General features: G+C 45.6%; 2 protein-coding genes across 4 annotated transcripts in view; one reads left to right on the top strand and one right to left on the bottom strand.

Annotated features, from left to right (window-relative positions):
* HOOK3 (hook microtubule tethering protein 3) overlaps window positions 1-2,303 on the bottom strand; it is an 87,549-nt gene extending 85,246 nt beyond the window's left edge. Inside the window, exon 1 of the mRNA XM_055416674.2 lies at window positions 2,112-2,303. Within this exon, the coding sequence (XP_055272649.1) occupies window positions 2,112-2,168 (57 nt within the window). The 5' untranslated portion in view covers window positions 2,169-2,303. The remainder of the gene's footprint in view (window positions 1-2,111) is intronic.
* Window positions 2,304-2,350: 47 nt separating this feature from the next.
* The window catches only part of RNF170 (ring finger protein 170), a 33,346-nt gene continuing 11,484 nt past the window's right edge, over window positions 2,351-24,212 (top strand). Inside the window, exons 1-4 of one of the 3 annotated variants that reach the window (XM_055416675.2) lie at window positions 2,351-2,527; window positions 8,791-8,934; window positions 19,619-19,694; window positions 21,199-21,307. In XM_055416675.2, the coding sequence (XP_055272650.1) occupies window positions 8,798-8,934; window positions 19,619-19,694; window positions 21,199-21,307 (322 nt within the window). In that variant the 5' untranslated portion in view covers window positions 2,351-2,527; window positions 8,791-8,797. Of the gene's footprint in view, window positions 2,528-2,617; window positions 2,871-8,790; window positions 8,935-19,618; window positions 19,695-21,198; window positions 21,308-24,212 lie in introns of those variants that run through there. The other 2 variants (XM_088832534.1, XM_088832533.1) reach the window with 2 other exon arrangements.

Raw genomic sequence — 24,212 nt, forward strand, 5'->3', positions numbered from 1 at the left:
GCATCCTGCTGAACGGGGCAGTTACCGTTTCACCTGCTGTGCACAGAGCAATTGCACAACCAGGTAGGGCTAGAACTTTGTACAAAACAGAGCAAATTATTTCAAATGTGGGGGGCGATCTTTTCTGAGGAATGTACAGTATACATTTTCTTTCCTTACTTTTCGTTTTGGAATTGTCTTTGGCATTAATCCGGCCTTCAGACAGGAAGAGAGCTACTGGAGTAAATGCACATTTTCAGCTACCTCGGACATTTTCCACATTTGTAATAACAACTAGAAGAACAAACCCAGCATTTAAACTTAACTTTACTTGGCAAGGATTCAATGTACAATGTTTTAAAATGTTTCCAAGTCTTAGAATTGATCATCTTTGTTTGAACTCTGTCCTCCAGTTTTGTCACTGATAATCTCTTATCATCCCCCAGAAACTTTCCTTGATGAGTCTTCCAGTGAAATTTCAAAAAGGCTGTTTTCTACAAAGCCAGATCCCTTGACTACTCTGTGGAGCTGATCACCTTGATGATCTCTATTTTCTTCACAACTTACCAGATTTTAAACAGATGCTGCCGTGATGTGCTTCTGTTAGTACCCTTCAAACTTCCCTCTGTGGTTCTTCCTCTGTTACTTTTATCAGCACCTTTCACCCAAGTCACTGCACTGATCACCACCTTTTGGCAGATGCCCTTCAAACACACCTTTTCTCTGTGACTTGTCTTTCAAAACTTTAAACGATGTAGCCCTACTTCAGATTCAATCCCTTTCTTCATCTTTGCCCTCTTGGCTTTTTTCTTCTAGCACTGAAGGAGATACAGACCCAAAATGGTCATTTTCAGATCCTCCACCTTGTTTACAACCTCTGCCAAATCCAGTCCTTCCACAAAATCAAAGAATGTGGTGATTCTTTCCTTTATCTCTGTCCTCCCAGTCAAACTCTGGCCACATTATGCACCTTATCAGCTTTGTCCCTGCCCTAAAATACGGCCGTGAAACCCATTTCCACACGTGAAGTTGCACCTCACTCTAGCTGTAAGCTGTGTGTGAACTCGACTACTGAAAACAATCTGAAATTCCAAGAAAGGCCTCATGCAAAAGTCACAGAACAGACCCCTCTATCGCGGTACATACTGTTTCAGAAAACACAACTTGATCTGTGACGACAAACAAATTATGACAATCTCAGACGATTTTCACTACATTTGTAACAACCAGCCTAGGGCAGTGCCCCAGTAACCCTTCCGCTCAAAGACTCCATGTAGCAGACTCAAGTCCAGAATCCAAGCTCATCACCCAAGGCACCGCTAAATATAATCCGTTTGGCATCTGTTTCTTACCTTGAGCATTTAATACGTATGCTGTGGTCACCTCCATAAATATATTAGTGCTTCATTTTAAAAGTGATACTAAAATTGATATTTAATGTTTTTTAGCAGTGAGTGAAACAAAATCTCCCCAAAAGAAGTACCGGGTTTATCCCGTGGCTCTGCAGATACACACACACACACACGCACACACACACCTGCACGCACAACCCAGGTACTGACACCACACTTAAGAGGAACACACAAGCTTGGGTGTTAATGTCCAGCTGTAGAAGAGGCTGCTACAGGCAGGGTTTTTGGCGTGAGAACGGAACACCTTTATAGGCACACGTAAGAATTTTAATCAACATCTAATAACTGAAAATTGAGAATGCCACAGCGTGGCGCTCCCCGCCCCCCCGCAAATGTCGACTCCCACTATGACGCCCAGCTCCCCCCGCCTTGCGGACTTCTTTCCATCCCGAGCACCTTCCCCGGGCAGCTCTCCCTTCCTCCCGGATGCCCGGAGTGGGCCTCCGGGCAAGCCCCCGCGCCCGCCTCCGCCCGCCCCGCCCGGGGCCGCGCCGTCCTGCCAGCGCGACAACAAAGGCGGGAGCTTCGGGCCGGGGTCCCGGGCCCCCCAGCCCCGGCGGGGACCCCCAGCCCCGGCGGCCCCCGGCCTCCGCCCAGCACCGGGGGCCGCGCGCCCCGGATGTGACGGCAGCGCCGGCCGGGCGCGCGGCGCGGGGGGTGGGGGGCCCGGGACGGCGGCCTGGCGGAGGTCGGGGCCCCCCGGGCGCGTCGCCCACCTACCCAAGTGAGGAGGCTCTCGCACAGCTCCGCCCGCTCCAGGGTCTCCACGTTGAACATCGTCCCGCCGCGACTGCGGCCGCCCCGCCCCGCCTGCAAGGCCCGCGGCGCGGCCCGGGCTGCGTCCTCCGCGCGGCCGCCGACTCCGCCCGGCGCTGGAGGCCGCGGCGGCTCCCGCAGCGTCACCGGCGCGCCGCCGCCCCGCCCGCGCCGCGCACGGCCCGCCCGCCGCCGCCCGCCGGCCGCCCCCGCGCACGGAAGCGCGCAGCGCGCGTGCGCCGCGCCCGCGCCCGGGCCCGCGGGAGGAGGCGGCGGAGGCGGGGGCGGCGGCCACTGGTGCCCGCGGGGCGGCGGGCGGCCCCGGAAACACTCCGCGCCGCGGTCGCCGGGAGCTGCGAGGCGTCCCCGGCGCGGCAGAGGTACGCGCGGCCGAGCGCCGGCGGGGCCCCGGGCCCGGGCGGGACGGCGGGAGGCCGCGGGCGCCCGCGCCGGCAGGCCGACGTGGCGAGCTCGGGGCGCGCGGACCTCGCGCGGGACTGGGGGGCGGCGGGGCGCGGGCGGGGTGGTGCCGCCGGCCCCCCGGAGCACCGCGGCCTGGCCCTCCCCGCCCGGTGGCCAGGGGACTGGCCTTCACCCGCACCCCCCGCGCCGCTCCGGAGCAGCAGCCTCTGCAGCGTTACCGTTGAATCATTAGCGAGGCAGCGTGTGCAGGAAGCGCACACAGCGTGCGTGCCTAAAGACTAGTTAGCAATAAACAGGCAGGTAAAAAAAACCGACAGCATTGCCTCCCCCACCTCCTGTTCCTTTTCTGAGCACCTTCCCTCCTCCGTCCGCAGACTTCTGTGATATTCACTTTCTTGCTTTTCCTTATAGCTTTCCCACCGACGTCTGCATGCCTCAACCACGCCGATTTTACTCTGCCTGCTTTTGAACTTCTGCGAAATTGTGTTTGTCATTTCGTGGCTTTTCATTCCTAGTAAGTTTGTGTAGATCCGTAGGTGGTTTTCACTGCTGTCTAGTACTTCGCGGTATGAATATAACCGTCTGTCCATGCTACTGTCGATGGGCAAATTTCGCTCTTCTAGTTTGCGGCTAAGAATAATGCTCTAACATTCTTATCTCTATAGACAGGTGCCACGTGTAAGTTTTTTGGGGAATAGATGCCTTTGAATCCTAGAATTTTTGAGGTATAGGGTATGCAGAACTTTACCACATGATGCCAGACTTTTATTTGGGGTGCAGCAATATTAGCTTCCCAGCACACACCTTTCTTTGGTTTGCGGTTCCTGGAACTCCTGTTTCCCATTAAGACTAGGTTTTGGAGCCCCCTTTACCCATTAAGATTAGGTTTTGTCATTGAGCTTTCAGAACTGCCAAGACACCATTGGGTTTGTTTTCCATATATGTATATTTGGCTGCATCAGGTTTTAGTTGTAGCACAGGGAATCTTGTTGAGGCAAGCAGGATCTCTAGTTATGGCACGTGTGCTCAGTAGTTTGTGTTAGTTGCCCTGTAGGGCCTGACCAGGGATTGAGCCAGCGTCCTCTGTATTGCAAGGCAAATTCTTAATCACTGGACCACCAGGGAAGTCCCAGCATTGAGTTTTTAGTGATGCTTTTCAGAGTACCAGTTATCAGATTTTTCATTTTGTGAATGTAAAAAATCTAACCGGAAGTCTTCTCAGTGGTCTTTTAAATATTCTCCCCTACAGCATTTTATTCTAAAGGCAGAGAAACCTTTAGAAGTGATAAAATGTACCTCACCTGCCCTTGTTTCCTCTGTTGGTGCCTCTGGACCTTTGTGGAACCAGAGTTTCTACATTCTGAGCTAGGTTATATCTGTAGGCTCCCTGGCACTTTGACGTGACCTTGCCTTGTTGGGAAAGTGAAGTCAGCAGGTTGGTCTGCCCTCCCGTGCAGCCTTTCTCAGGATGTGATCCTTTCTCGGAGGCCTGTCCCGTGTGAGCTGCTTCGCTCCACCCGCTCCCGTCCTCAGGCCTTTGACCTCGGCCTCCCAGGTCTCAGGTTTGAGGGCTCACCCCCAATGCACTTGTGCGTGATGCGTTCTTGAGCTTTCCCTTCCGTAGCTGCAGTTCCACTCCATGAATGAGATCAGATTGAAAACTTCTCGCGTGTGAGTGGTTGTCTGCGAAAGCCGTGTTTCTACACGAGTTTGGGTAAAAAGACATTGAGTGTTCTCCTTTTAACTTACGGAATTTCCTATACTTCCTCTGTCTGTGCTGTTTTTTTCCTGAAAGCTTTGGAAAAGACCAAAGGGAAGCGAGTGGGACTTGTCTTAGCTCTCTCCTTTCTCTGGTTGCTTGGAAGCTAGTTCTCATCTACAGCTGTTTTAATCAGCTTCACGTAAACACGGTGGTGTCCTTCGTGGCAATGTGCCAAGTTTATCCAGTCCTCCCAAGAAATACATACTTAGAGCTCTGATTAAAGAGGGCTTGGGATGCTACTTAGTGCAGTTGTGGGGAAGGTGTGGCTAAGTTTTATCATGGTTCCATGGACTCCTTGAAGATGGTTAATAATAGTAATCAAAGTATCGTATCTTCCATTTATTGAGAGCCTGCCAACATGCCACATGTTTTACCTTTATTATCTCATCAACTCCACAAAACAAGGGTGTTTTGTTTTTTTTTTTTGCCAAAAAAGTTGTTGTTCAACATAGTTTGTTAATTTTATGTATTTTACTTACAAGGAAGCTGAGACCCAGATTTTGCACGAGTATGCAGTTGTCTGACTGCAAAACTCATTCTTCTTCAATTTATTAAGCTACTGTATAAGACTTGGCCAGCTAAGCAGTAATGAAGCCAGTACGGAAATCAGTTCCTCTTCTATCAGTTATCAACACCATTCCCAAGATTGATGTATTTTGTTTCTGTAAATCTCACTGAACTGAACTGAATCACTTGTTTTCATTTAACAGGATCCTATAAAATAGATGAGATACTGTGTTTTATAAATTTCATACACTTTCCGTGGGGTTTCAGGCAAGTAGTGTGTTTAGTGCATTTAGTGCGAGGCCCTGTAGTGCCTGTCACTGAGGTCTTCAGAAGGTGCCCACCTCCTGGAAACCGGCAGTCTCTAAGGTGCTTGGTAAGAACGTCTTAACTCTTTGAGCACTGAAGCCTAATTTTCATCCCTGAAGGGAGGAAGCAGACACTGGCCTTTGTGTTTATTATTAAAGTAATACATCCTGGAAAAGAATTCAGACTGTAGAATTTTATCCTGGGAAAGATACGAATCTGGCTCTCCCAGGCCAGCTGCCCACTTGTAAGCGTTTTAACCTTTGCTGTTTACCTTTCCTGCCTTTTATTTATTTTAATTCCAAAAAACTCTGAATCAGAGAAGAGTGGTGGTAAAAGGAAATTAAGAAATCCTCAAATCCCAGCCTTTTCCTTTTGCAGAAAATGAGCGGTCCTGAGAGATTTAAGTGACCGCAGAATTGGAGCTGAACTCTGGGCCTCCATGCCCCGCCACGGTGCCTGGGCTTGAGCTGAGAACCCGCGCCCTTGGTTGCAATCAGCAGCACTGTTTTGTCTTGGGCCAGTAGAACCTGGAGGACTGGAGTTCAGGTTGACATTGGAACTCATTTTCAAGTCATCTCTTCAAGGAGATGATTTTATTTCTTTCTATTGTTTATCCCCTGTAATCTTAGATGGGCCTCTTTCCAAACTGAAGTGGTGGTATCAATACCTCATTTCTGAGCCATTAACTCCTACAGGTCCTTTTTTGACTTTGATGATAAGAGAGACTGCTGGCGGAAGTTAACTATTAAAACCCCCAACAAGCCAATCAGACACCGTTAGCAGTTGTCCATGCGAGGGCTGAGGTTTCCATATGGCAAAGAAACGCAGCCGAAAGGGCCACAGGTTCCTCTGTGAAATGCAGCCGAAAGGGCCACAAGTTCCTCTGTGAAACTTCTCAGCTGTCTCTGCCCTTCCCACCCTCTCTCAGCCCAGGCACCTTCTTCAGTGACAGTAGAATTTGTGGAAATAAAAAGTGACTCTTCATTTCAACAACATTAGACACTTTTGCTATAAGGTTTGTGAATAACATTACATGATCCTGCAACACTCAAAGTATCCTGGATCTCTGAGCTCTCGGAAATGTGAAGAAAGCAGTATCTTAAGGGTGTCATTGGTAGAAGTCATGTATTTATTCGGTAGAGTGTGTGCATACATATACATTTCTTATTGAACTGTAGTTGATTTGCAATGTTACGTTAGTTTCAGGGGTACAGCAGAGTGATTCAGTTATAGGGAAGGGTGGGATGAGTTGGGAGATTGGGCTTGACATACATACACTGCCGTGTGTAAAACAGCTAGTGGCAAACCTGCTATATAGCACAGCTGACCCTGGGGCTTTGTGATGACTTAGAGGAGGAGGGTAGGGGGAGGGAGGCTCAAGAGGGAAAGAGGGAGGGGATATAGGTATACTTATAGTTGAGTCACATCGTTGTACAGCAGAAACTGACACAACATTATAAAACATTATTCTCCAATAAAATAGTGTGTGTGTATATATATATATACACATATATATATAGTTTATACAGTAGAATTTAGTCACATTATCACTGATTACACCTGGAAGAACACAGAAACAAATGCAACCCATATATTTTTTTTAAGTACAAAGTAATAAACTCCCTACATGTACAGCGTATGAGTGAATCCTCGCAACCTGATTGAATAATGAGAGGCTGGGAATCTTGACGTGGGATAACATTTGCTTATCTCTGAGCAGATGTGAGTCATCCTCGCTGCCCTTAGGACTTCTGACATGGCCTAGCATCTCTTAACATAAACAGAGGAAACCTGACCATAATAAAAATCTAAATTGTCCGCATGGCCCACCCCGAGATTGTTGGAGGCTGTTTTCTTCAGTTTCAGTTGGCTGTTCATCTGAGTGTTCTTTTGAATAAAATCCTGAGGTGACAGCTCCTTCTCTGAGTTCCTGGTGTGTGCTTTCATTAAGCAGACTCAAAACCTGTCATTAGAAAGTTCCTGATGTATCAGGCCATTACTATGTATAAAGCCAATGAAAGCCATCTTTGATCTGTTTGTTTGCTTGAGTTTCTTCCGTGAGAGGTCATTCATTTTCTAACTAGCTTTTCAGGTCCTTTTCTGAAGTCTTAAGACTTTCACACTCAAAGTTTCCTTTTTACCGAAACTCACCTGATTAATGATGATTTTGAATAAACCTATTTTCAGGGCAGTATATTATACAAATGGAGTATTTTATTTATAGTTATATATGTTTCATTGAATATTTATTGCTTTTATTTCCCTTTCTGTTCCGTTTCGTCGCTCAGTCGTGTCCGACTCTATGCGACCCCGTGGACTGTAGCCTACCAGGCTTCTCCATCCATGGGATTCTCCAGGCAAGAATACTGGAGTGGGTTACCGTTTCCTTCTCCAGGGGATCTTCCCAACCCAGGGATCGAACCCCGGTCTCCCGCATTCGAGGCAGAAGCTTTAACCTCTGAGCCTTAAAATTTTAAGTAACATCAGTGTTTGTCATCTGTTAGGAATTACCTGTGATATTCGGACTCTGTGTGATCTGGCTAACTTCCCTCATACTTATAGAAATCGGGTATTATTTTCCTCCAGTTGAGTGATAACTTTCTCAACTGGGAATGATCCTTTCATATGTTCCCTTGTCTCTTCATAAGGAAATTCAGCCTCACAGTCATTCTGACTTCCAAGCAGTTAGTTCACAGGATTCTGAACCATAAGCTGAGCTTAGTCCCAGGTAAGGCCAATAGTTTTCCAAGCACCGTAATTTTTATTAATTCGAGTAGTCTCAGGATAGCTGTGAAAGGCCATATGTTCTATGGTCTTTGAACTTTTCAGATTACTAACACCGTAAGTAAGGTAAGTCACTCCTGTTTCTTAGGTCCTGCTGGACAGCATGCCAGGTGATGCAGGCATGTTTGTAGAAGCAGACTGTCCTTCCTTCCCTGTCCGTGCGTGGGACATTCCACGATGCACATTCGGTGCCATGAGGGACAGGATGGGGTGTATCTACATGGGGAACGCTTGTGGTGTTCAGGAGTAAGGAAAAAGCCGCTGGGCATGAGGAATGTCTTTTATTTCTTAACAATTTATTTTTCCTTTACCTTTGTCTGTGCTGGGCCTTCATTGCCCCGTGCAGGCTTTCTCAGGTTGCCGCAAGTGGGGGCTACTCTCTCGTTGCAGAGCGTGGGCCCTAGGCTCGCGAGCTCAGTAGTTATGGCTCATGGACTTTGTTGCCCAGTGGCGGGTGGAATCTTCCCAGATCAGAGATCGGACCCCTGCATTGGCAGGAGGATTTTTAACCAGTAGACCAGCTGCTGCTGCTGCTAAGTCGCTTCAGTCGTGTCCGACTCTGTGCGACCCCATAGACGGCAGCCGACCAGGCTCCGCTGTCCCGGGGATTCTCCAGGCAAGAACACTGGAGTGCGTTGCCATTTCCTTCTCCAATCAGTAGACCAGCAGAGAAGACCTATTCTTTAATAATTAAATAAAAACAAAACTCATCGCTGGAGTTATCCTTTGATGCAACCTACTGCAAGTGTCACTAAAGAAGTGACTATATCAGAGGTCGGCTACATTTATGTTGTTTTTAATGGATATATTTCGTTTTCACTGTACCGTTTGTAATTTTCGTCTCGTTTCTTTTCCTTTCAGACCTGGAATGGCCAAATATCAAGGTGAAGTTCAAAGTTTGAAACTGGATGATGATTCAGTCATAGAAGGAGTAAGTGACCAAGTACTTGTGGCGGTTGTGGTCAGTTTCGCTTTGATTGCTACCCTGGTATATGCACTTTTCAGGTGAGACTAAAGGACAAAAGAATTGAAATAATGCATATTTCCAAGGGCAACTGACTTTCTGACTATGTCTAGTAATGTTTGATACTTAATGTGAAAAGGAAGTACTAGACTTCAGTGACTGAATGTGTACTAAGGTATTTTATTTTCCTGTCATCAACTTTTTCCAGTCAGAAAAAATTTAAATTTGTCATCCATATTTTGAATGAAATGTTAATATTTTCTGTTGGACTATCACAGTTTTAACATGTAATTGTCATAATTGAATGCATTAACTTGCTGCTGATATAATAGGCGCAAATATATTTTCGTGTTTAAATGAAAAAACCTGGGGCCAAAAAATACCTTGGACAGTGTAGGTAATAAACTAGAAATGTAAATACTGACAAATAGAAGTTAATCGCTGAAAACAGAAATGAGCAAAAAAGTATAAAATAGAAAAGAGATTAATTCCAAAAACTACAGATCTTTTCATTTCTTATAAAAATTAAGGAAGTATTATTGAACAGGGCGTGAGCATTCTCTTTTACTTCTGCATGGTTAGCTTCTGAATTAGGGTGACATTGTGTTGATTTCAGTAGAACACTTACACGGTACTTGGTGATACGCTTGTGGACGTAGTGGGGACATGATGACCAGATGATAGCAGATTTACTATCTGCTGAGTTTATAACCAGTTGACAGGTCATTCCCAGGAGTGCTGACTAATGTTTTAATGTAAACCAGAAAAGGACACTGAATTTCTGTAGGGCTCTGACCTTTGAGCTTGTTCTGCTCATCTCTGTTAGCAAGTGGGTTGAAGAAGAAAACAGAAGCCCGTTTACTAGGTTGTTCATTGACAAGGATGGCTGATGCATTGTTACAGCAGAATCAAGATTCAAAAATGGGTGATCCTATACCTCTGTGACAGGCTGGTTTTTGACAGTGGCACCAACACTTCTCAGTAATGAAGGAGTTCAACAAATGATTTTGGGACAACTGGTTACCCGCATACAGAAGAATAAAGTTGGACCCATACCACATCGTATACAAAAATTAACTCAAAATGGATCAAAGATGTAAATGTAAGAGCTAAAACTATAAAACTCTAGGAGTAAATCATGGAGATTAAGTCTTAGATATGACGCCAAAAGCATGATCAACAAAAGAAAATAGATACATTGGAATTCATCAAAGGTAACGACTTTTTTTTGCTTCAAAGACTGTCATCAAGACAATGAAAAGTTGGTTCACTGAATGGGAGAAAATATTTCAGATCATATATCTGATCTGAAATATCTCAGACATAGGCCCTTAGGTCTGAATATGTAGAGAACGCAAAACTCAAAAGCAAAACAACAAATAAGCCAGTTAATAAATGGGCAAAGGATCAGAATAGGCATTCCTCCAAAGATGTACAAACGGCCAACAAGTACGTGAACGCAGGCCTGGCATGGTTAGTCATTCAGGGAAATGCAAACCAAACCACAGTGAGATACAGCTTCACACCCACTTCACTGGCATGGCTGGGTTCAAAAAGTCAAATAATGATTGTTGGGGATGTGGGGAAATTGGAACCCTCATACACTGGTAGTGCAGGCACTTTGAAAAGCCATCAGCTCTTCAAATGACTAAACACAGTGTTCCATGTGTCCTAGCAGTTTCACTCCTGTGTATATGTACAGTGAGAAATGAAAGCATATCTCCATGTAAAAATGTGTACAGGAATGTTTACAGCAGGATTGTTCCTAATATCCAAAAGGTAGAAACAGATGACTGGATCCATCAACAGGTAAATGGATAAATAAAATGTGGTAGGTCCATGCAAAGGACTATTACTCCGCTATGAAAAGAAATGACACACTGATGTATGCATGCTGCCTTACGGAGGAAACATTGCACTAAGTGACATAAAGCAAACACACAAGGCTGCATATTTGAGTCTGTTTGTATGTCCACAATAGGAAGATCTGTAGAGACAGAAAGTAGATTCGCGGTAGAAAGTAGATTCTAGAGGGACTAGAGTGGAAGGTGGAGGTATGGGGAGTGATGTCTGAACGTTTCTTTCGGAAGTGATGAAAATGTTCTAAAACTGACTGTGGTGATTTAAGTATATCTCAGTAAAGCTGCTTTTATAAAATGAGTCGTGCGTGACTAGGTAAATACCAAAAAAAAATTTGTTCCTTACCTATTAAGAATGGGATATGCTGCTGCTGCTGCTGCTAAGTCACTTCAGTCGTGTCTGACTCTGTGCGACCCCATAGATGGTAGCCCTTGCAGGCTCCGCCGTCTCTGGGATTCTCCAGGCAAGAACACTGGAGTGGGCTGCCATTTCCAAGAATGGGATATAGATAGGAATTTATTGTCATTTGAAAGTATCCATGATAAATTGTTGAGTGAGAATTAAGTGAAAGACAGCTCACAAAACCATAGGTCAAGTAGCCCATTTTGTTTTTAAGACGGATTTTTATAAATTAATTTTATTGAAAAATAGTTTTCCTTTATTTTTCAAATTTCTCTACTAAGGATAATTATTACTTGTAAATAAAAGTTTGTTTCCTCCCAGGCTGCAGTGATGTGAAACCCAAAATAAAAAGTTTCTATTAATAAGGCAGTTGTATATTGTAGATGCCAAAAGCTTACCAGCATTCAGTTCAGTTCAGTTGAGTTCAGTCGCTCAGTCGTGTCCGACTCTCCGCGACCCCATGAATCACAGCACGCCAGGCCTCCCTGTCCATCACCAAATCCCAGAGTTCACTCAAACTCATGTCCACAGAGTCAGTGATGCCATCCAGCCATCTCACTCTCTGTCGTCCCCTTCTCCTCCCGCCCCCAACCTTTCCCAGCATCAGAGTCTTTTCCAGTGAGTCAGCTCATCGCATGAGGTGGCCAAAGTATTGCAGTTTCAGCTTTAGCATCAGTCCCTCCAATGAACACCCAGGATTGATCTCCTTTAGAATGGACTGGTTGGATCTCCTTGCAGTACAAGGGACTGTCAAGCATTAGAGTGTGTTAATCAGAATAATCAGATAAAGTTCACGTATAGATTATATTCAGCTTGGGTCAAGCATTTTAAACTGGAAAAGATTCAGGGGAGGTTATCAAAATGGGCAAAGCTGTGGAAACAAGCCATATAAAAATGCCTGAAAGAGCTGGGGTGTCGCGCTTAGGGGAAAGACTGTAGGATGCGCAAGCTTTAAATGTGACAGGGGTGTGTTTTGTTGAAGAAGAGAAAGGGTTATTCTGTGTAGCCTCACGGGCTGAACTAGGGTGTCCGGGAAAGACCTGTAGACAGTTACGTCTTCTGCATGAAGGGACCCGCTCCTCCCTGCCGTTTCTGCCCTGTGTGTCTCCTTCATTCTTATACGGAACTCTTTACTTCCGGGCACCAGATGTAGTGGCTTTTCCCCTGCCCAGCAGTTCTTGACACCATCTGGGCGTCCCACAGTTTACCTCAGTTCTGACCCTGTCTGCCTGGAGACGCTGTCAGATCGTCTCACAGGTTAAGGGCTCAGTCCCACCACACTTCAGATGCCAACAGCCAGTGATAGGTCCCCAGGTTACCCACAGCCTCTGTCTGATTTCTGTCTCCAGGTTTTCCACCAGAAATTGGAGGCTCTCGAGACCCCCGCCTCAGGTTCGCTTACCTTGCCAGAGCAGCTCACAGAAGTCGGGGAAGCAGTGGGCTTACCAGTTTGTTAAGGGGTGCGATGAAGGATACAGATAAACAGACAGGTGACGAGGTGGACAGGGCGAGGCCTGGGGGGGTCCTGAGTGCAGGAGCCTCTGTCCCTGTGGGGTTGGGCTGTGGGGTCATCCCCCTCCTGGCATGGACGTGTTCACCTGCATGAAGCTCTCCAGGGATTTTGTGGAGGCGTCTTCATGCAGACGTGATCGGGTTATTAACTCTGTTTCTGGGCCCTCTTCTCTTTCTGGAGAATGGGGCCAGGAGTCGGGGGGTGGGGGACGCTGAAAATTCCAGCCTTCTAATCCTGTCCTTGTTGTTCTGACCAGCCCTCATCCGGGTGCCCACCCAGAGACGTCTGCTTCAAACAAAAGACAGTCCTGTCACCCAGGAATTTACAAGGGTTTCAGGAGCTCTGTGCGAGGGACCAGGTCAGAGACCAGTGTGTGCATTTCCTATTATCTTATATAGCAGGTGGAGATGAATGATGAGGTTTCCGCTTAAGATACAACTTTTCAAATAACATAAGGTGCTCCCCCAGTGCACAGATGCTGTATTGAGTCTGTGACACGATTGGACTCAGGTAGGGAGGTCAGTTTAAGTTGCTGTCTGGCTTTTCAGATTCAAATTCAGTCTGCAGCTGTAATCCTGTCACTTCCAGCTGGAGTCATCAGTAAGTTGGAGGAGAGGTAGCTTGCATAGTATAAGAGTCAAACAAAGGAACCTTTTATCTATTTTCTGTAATTTCTTTGATGTTTTTAGTCATTATGATTCATTCTTTCTTCACGTTGTGGTGAAATACCCATAACATAAAAGTCGTCATTTAAGTACTCGTCGGCATTAAGAACATTCACAGTGTTGTGTAACCATCACCACTGTCTATTTCTAGAACTTTCTCAGCATTCGAAACAGAAACTCTACCAGTTAAATAATAGCTCCCTGTTCCTCCTCTCCCAGTCCCAGGTAACCTTTATTCCACCTTCTGTCTCAAGGAATTAGGCTAGTCTACATACCTCATAAACAGGAATTAGTACTTAGTCCTTTTGTGTCTGGCTTATTTCTCTTAGTGTAATGCATTCAAGGTTCATCTACGCTGTATCACCCACCAGAATTTTATTCCTTCTTATGGCCGAATAGTATTCCATTGCGTGTGTATGCCATATTTACTCGTCTGTTGATGGGCATTCGGGTTGTTCCCACCTTCTGGCTATTGTGAATGGCGCTCTGTGATCATGGGGCTGCACGTATGTGTTTGAGTCCCTGCTTTCGCCTGGAATTGCTGGCTCATACAGTAACGCTGTGTTTCACTTTTTGAGGGTGTTTCACTTTTTGAGGAACATTTAATCTATCTTTCACAGCATCTGCCGTGTCTTACATTCCCACCAGCAACGCACGACCGCTCCAGCATCCCTGCATCCTGTCCAACACTTGATATTTTCTGTTTTTTTGGTGGTCGTCCTCGTGGATGTGAATTGGTGTCTCATTGTGGTTTTGGTTTGCCTTTCACTAATGACTAATGATGTTGGACATCATTTCCTGTGCTTGTTGGCGATTTGTGTATCTTCTTTAGAGAAATGTTTATTCCAGTCCTGCATGCATATTTGAATTAGGTTGTTTGCTTTTTGGTGTTTGAGTCATGAGTTCTTTCTATAGTCTGTCTCAATCGCTTATCAAATGTATGACTTAATAATATTCTCTTTCATTCTGTTGGGTGTCCTTTTGGCCTCTTTTTTAAATTCTTCTTTTCCTTAATTTATCGTATTTATGTCTTGCCTGTGCCAGGTCTCTGTTGCTGGACGCATGGGCTCTCTCTAGTTGTGGAGAGTGGGGCTCCTCTCTAGTTTGGGTGCCCGGGCTTCTCGTGGAGCACGGACTCTGGGGCATGAGGGCTTCAGTCGTTGCCGCGCCGGCTCTAGAGTGTGGGCTTCGTAGTTGTGGTGCATGGACTTCGTTGCTCCGAGGCATGTGGGACCTTCCCGGATCACGGATTGAACCCGTGTCTCCTGCACTGGCAGGAGGATTCTTTACCACCAAGCCACCAGGGAAGCCCTGCTTTTATCCTCTTGATGGTGTTCTTTGATGAGCAGAATTTTAAAGATTTTGATGAAGTCCAGTTTATCTTTTTTTTTTTCTTTTGTTGCCCATGTTTTGGTGTCATGGTTAAGAAATCATTGTTAAATTGAAGGTCACAAAGATTTCTATGTTTTTTCCAAGATTTTTATAGTTTTAGCTCGTAAGTTTAGGTGCTAGATCCATTTTGAGTTAATTTTTGTATATGATATGAGGTAAGGGTCCAAATTCATCCTTTTGCATGTGGATATCCAGTTTTTCCAACATCTTTTGTTGAAAAGGCTGTCCTTACTCCACTAAAGGGCCTCGGCATCCTTGTCAAACACCAATGAGCCATAGGTATGTAAGAGCTTACCTCTGGTCTCTGTGGTCTGCTCCCTTGGTTTGTACATTTGTCCTTATTACCAGTACCACATTGTTTTTACTATAACTTTGTAGCAAGTTTTGAAATCAGGCAGTGTCTTATAGCTTCGTTCCTCTCTTTCAAGATTGTTTTGGCTCTTTGGAGTCCCTGGAGATACCATGTGAATTTTAGGATGTGTTTTTCTATTTCTGCCAAGAATGCTATTGGGATTTTGTTAGAGGTGGCACTGAATCTGTAGCTAGATCATTTAGGATAGTATTGACATCTTAACAGTGTTGTCTTCCAGTCTATGAACATGGGATGTCTTGTTTAATATTTTTCAGCAGTGCTTTTGTAGTTTAATTTCTTTTAAAATATTTTCTATTTGTTCTTCCTTCTTAATCCATTAATAATAGCTGCCATGTGTTGACGGACCAGAAGCCAGTGACATGGGTCTGGTATTCAGATTAAACTGTGCTTGCATATCAATAAACTTTGATTCCAGTTTCATTTCTTGACCCAGGCTTTGGGTATCATTGCTTTCCTCACCTGAGAGGTTCCTGGCTCCTTTCCAGGGCTACGTGTAACTGAACTAGTTTGATAGTTTTGGTTTCTCCTTTCAAAGAACCTAGAAGGACCATAAATCGTTGATGGATACAACAGCAACAGGTGTTCTTCTGTTTCATTGTAGAGCCACTCACTTTGGCATCTCAGTTCAGACCTTCTTCATGTCAAATGCAATCGTTTTTTCATCGCTAAGGTGATCATAGTGTTAAAGAACAAAAATTCAGCCAGTTCATTTGAAGATCTAATTGGCTTTACTCCGCTATTCATGAATCAGGCAGCTTCCTGTCCAGCAAGTAGCGAGGTGCCCAGAGGAGCTGCATGAAACGGAAGGGTGTCATCGGCAGACACAGGGTGGGGCAAGGACGTTATTCGCAAAAGTAGGGATTATTTCAGGACAGGACTACTACTTCTGGGGGAGGGAGATGTCAGGGGTCTTACCATTGCAGACCACCTCCTTGGTGCTGACCCAGAAACCCCAGATTGGCTGATTCACATCACCTGGGGAAGGTGGGCCAGGTATGAAGTCTAGGTTTGGTGTCATGGGCTGTAGCACACGTGACAAGTGACCAACCTGCAATTTTATCCATCACAGTATGCTCCAGATTTTCTAATCTAGCTCTCAGTCTATCTTGATTATCCCATTTTCTGGATTTTGGGTTCTGTACCCAAAGTTGCCAGTCACATTTAGTTACCTGAACTCACACCACGTTCAGAATCTTGGGTTGTTTTTTCTTGTTCTTTGACTGCATCTTGACTTTCTAATATTCTGTCAGATTTAAGAATTTTATATCTTTTTTATGGAAAGAAACTAAAAGAAATAACTTCTAGTGACATGGGTTTTATATAAATATATACATTTATATTTATATGTAATAAATATATTTATATAATATGATATTTAAATATATATATGTAATATATATATATACACTCTGAAACTCATGACTTCTTTTCAGTGAAAGGGAATGAATGGTTCTGCATTGTCAAAGAGTCAAGAATTTCCTGTTAGCTGTGTGTTTGAAAAAGTGAAAATGTTAGTTGTTCATGTCTGATCCTTTGCAACCCCCATGGACTGTAGCCCACTAGGCTCCTCTGTCCATGGGATTCTCCAGGCAAGAATTCTGGAGTGGGTAGCCATTCCCTTCTCCAGGGAGTCTTCCCAACCTAGGGATCCAACCTGGGTTTCTTGCATTGTAGGCAGATTCTTTATCATCTGGGGCACCAGGGAAGCCCATACTGGTGTGTAAAGGAGACGGTTCTTAGCCTGTTCCTGAATAGATTGTTTTCCCCACAGAGTAGCTTTCTTTCTGGAGAAGGCAATGGCAAGCCACTCCAGTACTCTTGCCTAGAAAATCCCATGGATGGAGGAGCCTGGTAGGCTGCAGTCCATGGGGTCGCTACAAGTCAGACATGACCGAGTGACTTCACTTTCACTTTTCACTTTCACACATTGGAGAAGGAAATGGCAGCCCACTCCAGTGTTCTTGCCTGGAGAATCCCAGGGACGGGGAAGCCTGGTGGGCTGCCGTCTGTGGGGTCACACAGAGTCGGACACGACTGAAGTGACTTAGCAGCAGCAGCAGCAGCAGCTTTCTTTCACTGATTTCATTCATTCAATCATAAGAACATAACATTTAAAAATAAATAATCCACCAAAACTTAAGATGTTTAAACTGTGGAAAATTCTGAAAGAGATGGGAATACCAGACCACCTGACCTGCCTCTTGAGAAACCTGTATGCAGGACAGGAAGCAACAGTTAGAACTGGACATGGAACAACAGACTGGTTCCAAATAGGAAAAGGAGTACGTCAAGGTTGTATATTGTCACCCTGCTTATTTAACTTATATGCAGAGTACATCATGAGGAACGCTGGGCTGGAAGAAGCACAAGCTGGAATCAAGATTGCCGGGAGAAATATCAATAACCTCAGATATGCAGATGACACCACCCTTATGGCAGGAAGTGAAGAGGAACTCAAAAGCCTCCTGATGAAAGTGAAAGAGGAGAGTGAAAAGGTTGGCTTGAAGCTCAACATTCAGAAAACGAAGATCATGGCATCTGGTCCCATCACTTCATGGGAAATAGATGGAGAAACAGTGGAAACAGTGTCAGACTTTATTTTTTTGGGCTCCAAAATCACTGCAGATGCTGATTGCAGCCATGAAATTAAAAGACGCTTGCTCCTTGGAAGGAAAGTTATGACCAACCTAGATAGCATATTAAAAAGCAGAGACATTACTTTGCCAACCAAGGTCCGTCTAGTCAAGGCCATGGTTTTTCCAGTGGTCATATATGGATGTGAGAGTTGAACTGTGAAGAAAGCTGATCGCCGAAGAATTGATGCTTTTGAACTGTGGTGCTGGAGAAGACTCTGGAGAGTCCCTTGGACTGCAAGGAGATCCAACCAGTCCATTCTAAAGGAGATCGATCCTGGGTGTTCATTGGAAGGACTGATGCTAAAGCTGAAACTCCAATACTTTGGCCACCTCATGCGACGAGTTGACTCACTGGAAAAGACTCTGATGCTGGGAAAGGTTGGGGGTGGGAGAAGGGGACGACAGAGAATGAGATGGCTGGATGGCATCACCGACTCTGTGGACGTGAGTTTGAGTGAACTCCGGGAGTTGGTGATGGACAGGGAGGCCTGGCGTGCTGTGATTCATGGGGTCGCAAAGAGTCGGACACGACTGAGCTACTGAACTGAACAGAAACAGTTCAGGCAGTTTCATTACATTGATGTCAAGCTTCTGATTAGATATTTGACTTTAAATTGCTTTTTTGTCATCTCTGAAATAATGGTTGTATTTTTTCAGCTTTCTTTTCTAAGATTTGAATGTTTTACTAAAAGTTAAATAACCATAGGATGAATATCTATAATTTTTCTTATCCCATTGAAATGCTGATTTGGAATTCTGATTGCTGGGGAATATTGACTCAGCCAGAGAGTAAAGGTCCTTCTATAGATTAACACCGATGCTGCGTGGACGTGAAATATTGCCGTTAAAGAGATTTAGGTTTAGAAAAAACTGCTACAGCCAAATGAAATTAAACCGATTCAGATGTAAATCTGCACTTCTCACCCTGCAGCCTTAACTAGCGCTTCTGATTTTCAGTGCTCACATGTCTTGTCCTTTTGTATCAGCCACTAACATCTTACCTCTGATTCTTTTTTTTTAATTGGAGTGTAATTGCTTACCGTGTGTTAGTTTCTGCTGTACAGTCTTACGAATCAGCCGTATATATACATACATCCCCGCCCCCTTGGGCCTCCCTCCCACCTACCCCAGCCCAGCCCTCTAGGTCATCGCAGAGGCAGAGCTGAGCTCCCTGTGCAATCCAGCAGGGTCCCTCCAGCTCTGTGTACACCTGGTGGTGTGTGTATGTGAGTGCTGCTCTCGAAATTCATCCCACCCTCTCCTTCCCGCGCTGTGTCCACAAGCCTGTTCTCTGCGTCTGCGTCTCTGTCCCTACCTTGGAAATAGATTCCTCTGTGCCGTTTTTCTAGATAACACATATAGATGTTAATATGCAGTATTTGTTTTTCTCACTCTGCCTTCACTCTGACACACTCTAGGTCCATCTGCATCTTGTTAATGTTAAGATATTAGTGGTATGATAGGTTTGGGCTTTTCTGCGTCATATATTTTGATTTGGGTTTTTTTCTGTCCCCGTGTCCTTATAGGTGAAAAGTTGGGAGAAAGACCTGATTAGATATGGGAAAGATATGTCTTGCATAATAATACAAGACATTTTACAGAAGAAGTAAATGTGTTAATTGTTCTCTGTGTGACGTGTAAGGCTGCAATTACATTCAGTCCCCAAGGCACTAGGCCTCTGGGTTTCATCATTTGCTAGTTAAACCTGATCAGTGCTCTCAGCATGTCCTGGAACGTTCAGTCCCGCAGCTGGAGTGCAGGTGTTGGCCATCATCTCTACTTCTCACGTTATCAGAAGTCTGGGTCAAAAGTTAGATCCAGAAGGAAAATTGATTCATCAGACAGTATTTTATATTAAAACTTTACTATGTTTTTCTTCAACAGAAATGCACATCAAAATATTCACCCAGAAAACCAAGAGCTAGTGAGGGTGCTTCGGGAACAGCTTCAAACAGAACAGGTACTGTCATGACACAAGTCTGTGCGTTTGTGTGAGAGGGGCATAGTCTTACTCCTTTTGTGGAAGAAACAGTGATTAAATATCAGTAAATTACTTCCATGGAAGAATGGGCTTCTCTCCTGCTTGGAGTTACCTTTCATTATCGTATTGATTGTACATTTTCAGATTAGGCAAATGATTAGCCTTAATCTAAGATATTTTCATGTGCTAATTTTAACTTGCTTTAAAAGATAGCAGTTTCCTATTTAACTGATAAGGAAAAAAAATCACTGTCTCATTGACTTTAATGAAATGTGGAAAAACTACTCTTTCTAAAATACATTCCCCTAAGACCTTCAAATAAATGACTATAATGGGTGGGTTTTTTTTCTCTTTTTTTCCTTCTCTGGTCAAAATTAACAAAACTAGCTAGGCAGAGAGGAGAACTCTCCTCTGCCTCGTCTTTGTTTTAGCTGTATGGACTCACCAAGAACCAGAAGTATATTTCATGAAGGCTGGGTTAAGTAGGATATTATACACCTTCATGGGGCTTCCCCGGTGGCGTTTAGTGGTAAAGAACCCACCTGTCAGTGCAGGGGATGTTAAGAGACACGGGTTTGATCCCTGGGTCGGGAAGATCCCCTGGAGGAGGGCGTGGCAACCCATTCCAGTATTCTTGCCTGGAGAATCGCATGGACTGAGGAGCCTGGTGGGCTACCGTCCATAGGGTCACAAAGAGTCAGACACGACTGAAGTGACTGAAGCACAGCACACCTTCATCTGAGATAGCTAACATCAAAAAAAAATTAAACATTGATTGCCTACCCACCAATCCAACTTGAATTTCAAAGAGAGATTTTATGATATATCCATTTACCTCTTTATTTATTAACCATCTACCATATGCCAGATATTGTTCCAGGCATTGGAAAGTCATTCATGAACTAAATGGACAAAAGAATTCTTGCTTCATAGAACTTAAATCCACTGACACAGAAATAGTGTAAACATATTCATAGTATTGTGTCCCGGAGCTCTTGTTATCAATAATTCACGCTGGGACGGCGTTTTGTAATTTACAAAGTGATTTCACATATAACTATGTCATTTAGTCTCCAAGCACCTAACACGGTAAGGAATTATGAATGAAACAGATGTTAGAATCAGAAGAAAGTTAATACTTGGAGGGTTGTTTGGCCTACCGTATTCTTCAACGAATGAAGGCTTTAGCTCAGCCTTCAGAGTAATTTAGAGTAGCTTAAGTCTTTCTAATAGAGTAACTCCAGAGTTAGTCCAGGTTTTCATCTTTACACTGTGTTCAGGAAGAAAGGTAGAGCCCGTGCAGGGTAAGGAGAACAGCAGCGGAGGCTCGTGAGTTTATCAAACCTGTAAGACCTTAACGGAGTGCCCGTCTGATTCGAGGATTACGCAGTACTGACTGTATCCTCAAGTGTGCGTGAGCAAGTAGCTGATTTTGCAACGCCTGTGTGTGTCGTGTCTCACCATGCGCGTGTTTTCTCACCAGGATGCACCTGCTGCCGCCCGACAGCAGTTCTACACTGACATGTACTGTCCTATCTGTTTACACCAAGCTTCCCTCCCTGTGGAGACCAACTGTGGACATCTCTTTTGCGGTAAGCAGACGGTGCTGCTGCTCTGGGTAAAAGGGACTGTTTAGACCGAGACCCGTGTGTGCGCATGCGTGAGCGGGAGTCCTCTAATTTTCTCTCCGCCACCGTCTGTATTTTGTGAGTAGGATGGATTGCTTCTGGAATCCTACTCTTCTTGTCAGCCACTTTTATTGAGTGTCCATGGGCTTGAAAAAAAAAAACCTGTTCACCTCCCCAATAAGCAGCACTGTGTTTCTTTGAATAGCAAGCACCACAAGGGAGTCACCGAAGCCTTCCTTTTTCATCACTCTTCAGGGGCCTTCGTTTGTTACTTTTTCTTTCCAAAGGGGCAGGAGGGGTCTTCTCTCAGGGACCTTGCCTGAGACCTCCCCTCAGCTCTGCTACCCCTTTTTCACTCTGAGTCGACGCAGAGGTTCCCTGTCTTCCTGCGTGACCGCCAGAGGCTCGGGAACCCCGGAGCATGTGGAGGAACGGGACGGAAAGTTGATGTCACCCTTAGTATTGGGACGGGTGCTGTCTACCCCGGGTGTTCTTCCCGACCTTCCAGAAAGAGTTCATCGAGAGCAGCGGGGTGTCCCGTAGCTGTTTGCTGGCTTTGGTCACGCGAGATGGGAGAAGGTCAGTTATTCCGTGCCTGCTGTGAGCTGGACACAACAGACCCGCGTCTCCTCCGAGCCCACGGACGAGGAGACCGAGGTGCAGCAGTGCTGAGGTTTGGCAAAGGGCGTCCCAGCTGCAGGCGGACAGAGCTCGGTTTTAAACCCAGTCTAACGTCAAAGCTGGGGCCGAATTGTCCTACATGGTCGGTGGTTTATACCGCTGCTCTCTGCTTAAGCTTTCTGTCATCACTAGACCTGATTTTTATTGGGAGTATTTCCGTTTGAACCAAGATAGGGTTCTGATTGCTCCCAGGCTGTACCCAGTTTCCGCGTCCAGACTGATTAAAAGTGTCGCGTACGTTGATCTGCATGTTGCTTTCTCCCCTTTGTCCCTTTTGTCTGAGATTCAGCATTCTGAAGTAGGCCGTGTTCCTGTCGATGCTGTCGGGGATGAGATAGAATTTGGAGCCTGTCCCGGTGACGCAGGGTTCTCGGTACCCTGTGCCCCTTCCGTCCGCGCTTGCCAGCCCGTCATTGCCTCATCCGTCAATTCCAGCCTCTCCCCTCAGGTTTTAGCCTTAAGGAGCTACCGAATTATAAAACACTGTTTCAGTGTGTATCCTTAGTTATCTGTTGGAAGTGCTGGTGAGCAGCAAAGTCATACACGATCAGAGGGGTGGGGGGAATTAAACGGCCATCAGAGAAAACAGCTGCTCCCTGCTTGGAGCTCTGGTCGCTGGCCCTTGTCAGCTGGAGCTCCTCTCCGAGTCTGGCCGTGGCCCTGGCCGTCCTCTCGCCTGAGACCCCAGGCCAGCCCTGGGAATCCAGGAGGTCTGGCTGGCTAGTCGGAGTCCATTTGCCAGGCCGGGCCCTGGCGATTCACTGAGCAGATAAGCCGGGCAGCCGAAAGATGGCTGTGTGCGCGCTTGGCTTTTTACCTCTGGGTCTGAGGTAATACGTTAGATGACTCCTGTTACCCTGCTCTACTTGTCGGGCAGATTTATTTACTGTCTGTGGGTCCAAAGGTTAAAACAAAAGAAAAAACAACACCTAGTTATTCAGCTTCCCAGTAAACAGGAACGTGTTTCTTGGAATAGCAGTTCAAGGGTATGGATGTGAGGTCTGTGAGGAGCACTCAGCTCAGCTGTGTGTGGAGCTACCGTTCTGTGCCTTTCTAGAGCCGAGGACACCAGCAGCCCCCTACTCCCCTTGCATTTGCAGCCCACGTTATTGTATTTAATTCTCCGGCAGTCTTGTGGCGTCTCATTCCCATTTTACAAAATAAACGGATCCGGAGAAATTGTGGCCTGATTTCAAGTCATTGAGTCATTGCTCCTGTCATCAGTTGAGGTGGATCGCCCTTTTCTTTATTTTTTTAACTTTTTTTTTTTAACGTGGACTGTTTTTGAAGTCTTGATTGAGTCTGTTTCAGTATCGCTCCTGTTGTGTATGTTCTGGGTGTTTTTTGGCCACGAGGCCTGTGGCCGATCCTCCCCAACCAGGGTTTGAACCCACGCCCTCTGCATTGGAAGGTGAAATCTTACCCTGTGGACCACAGGGACATCCTGGATCTCCCGTTTAAAGAGGGGAGAAGTTGAGGAAGCAAGAAAAAGCATCAAGCGCATCCCAGCAGATGTGTGAACCGAGTGTCTGATTAGTTGGCCCAAGGTTTTCCAGTGTAGGCAAGTGGCTGTTACGTAACGTGCAAACAAGGACGCCTGCGTTCCAATTTGTGGAAATAAGATTAAATCAATCAACATGTGTCAAAGCACACTGGACTTTTTGGGTGAAAAGGTAGCAGATAGATCTGAGGTGTCGTTGCTGCTGCTAAGTCACTTCAGTCGTGTCCGACTCTGTGTGACCCCATAGACGGAAGCCCATCAGGCTCCCCTGTCCCTGGGATTCTCCAGGCAAGAACACTGGAGTGGGTTGCCATTTCCTTCTCCAATGTGTGAAAGTGAAAAGTGAAAGTGAAGTCGCTCAGTCGTGTCCGACCCCTAGCGACCCCACGGACTGCAGCCTACCAGGCTCCTCCATCCACAGATGGTAATAATACAGATTTATGATCCTTTGCTTTCATGTAGTTCCCATATGACATTGGATTACTCAAAGTATTTAGTAAATATTATCTAACACAGCACTCTGAGAGCAGAAGAAGGTCCCAGATACAGGTGGTTTGGCATTTAAATTCATCTTTAAATTGTTGAACCAGCTTCCCCCACAGTCACTAACATCCAGGTGGGCCAGCCGTGGCTTCAGCCGTTGGCTTGCTCACCAGGCCCCTCAGCTACCACTGTTTCTGCCTCTGG

Source organism: Moschus berezovskii, chromosome 26, assembly GCF_049115385.1.
Source record: "Moschus berezovskii isolate FMDL1 chromosome 26, NW_MosBer_1.0, whole genome shotgun sequence".
NCBI classification, from domain to species: Eukaryota; Metazoa; Chordata; class Mammalia; order Artiodactyla; family Moschidae; genus Moschus; species Moschus berezovskii.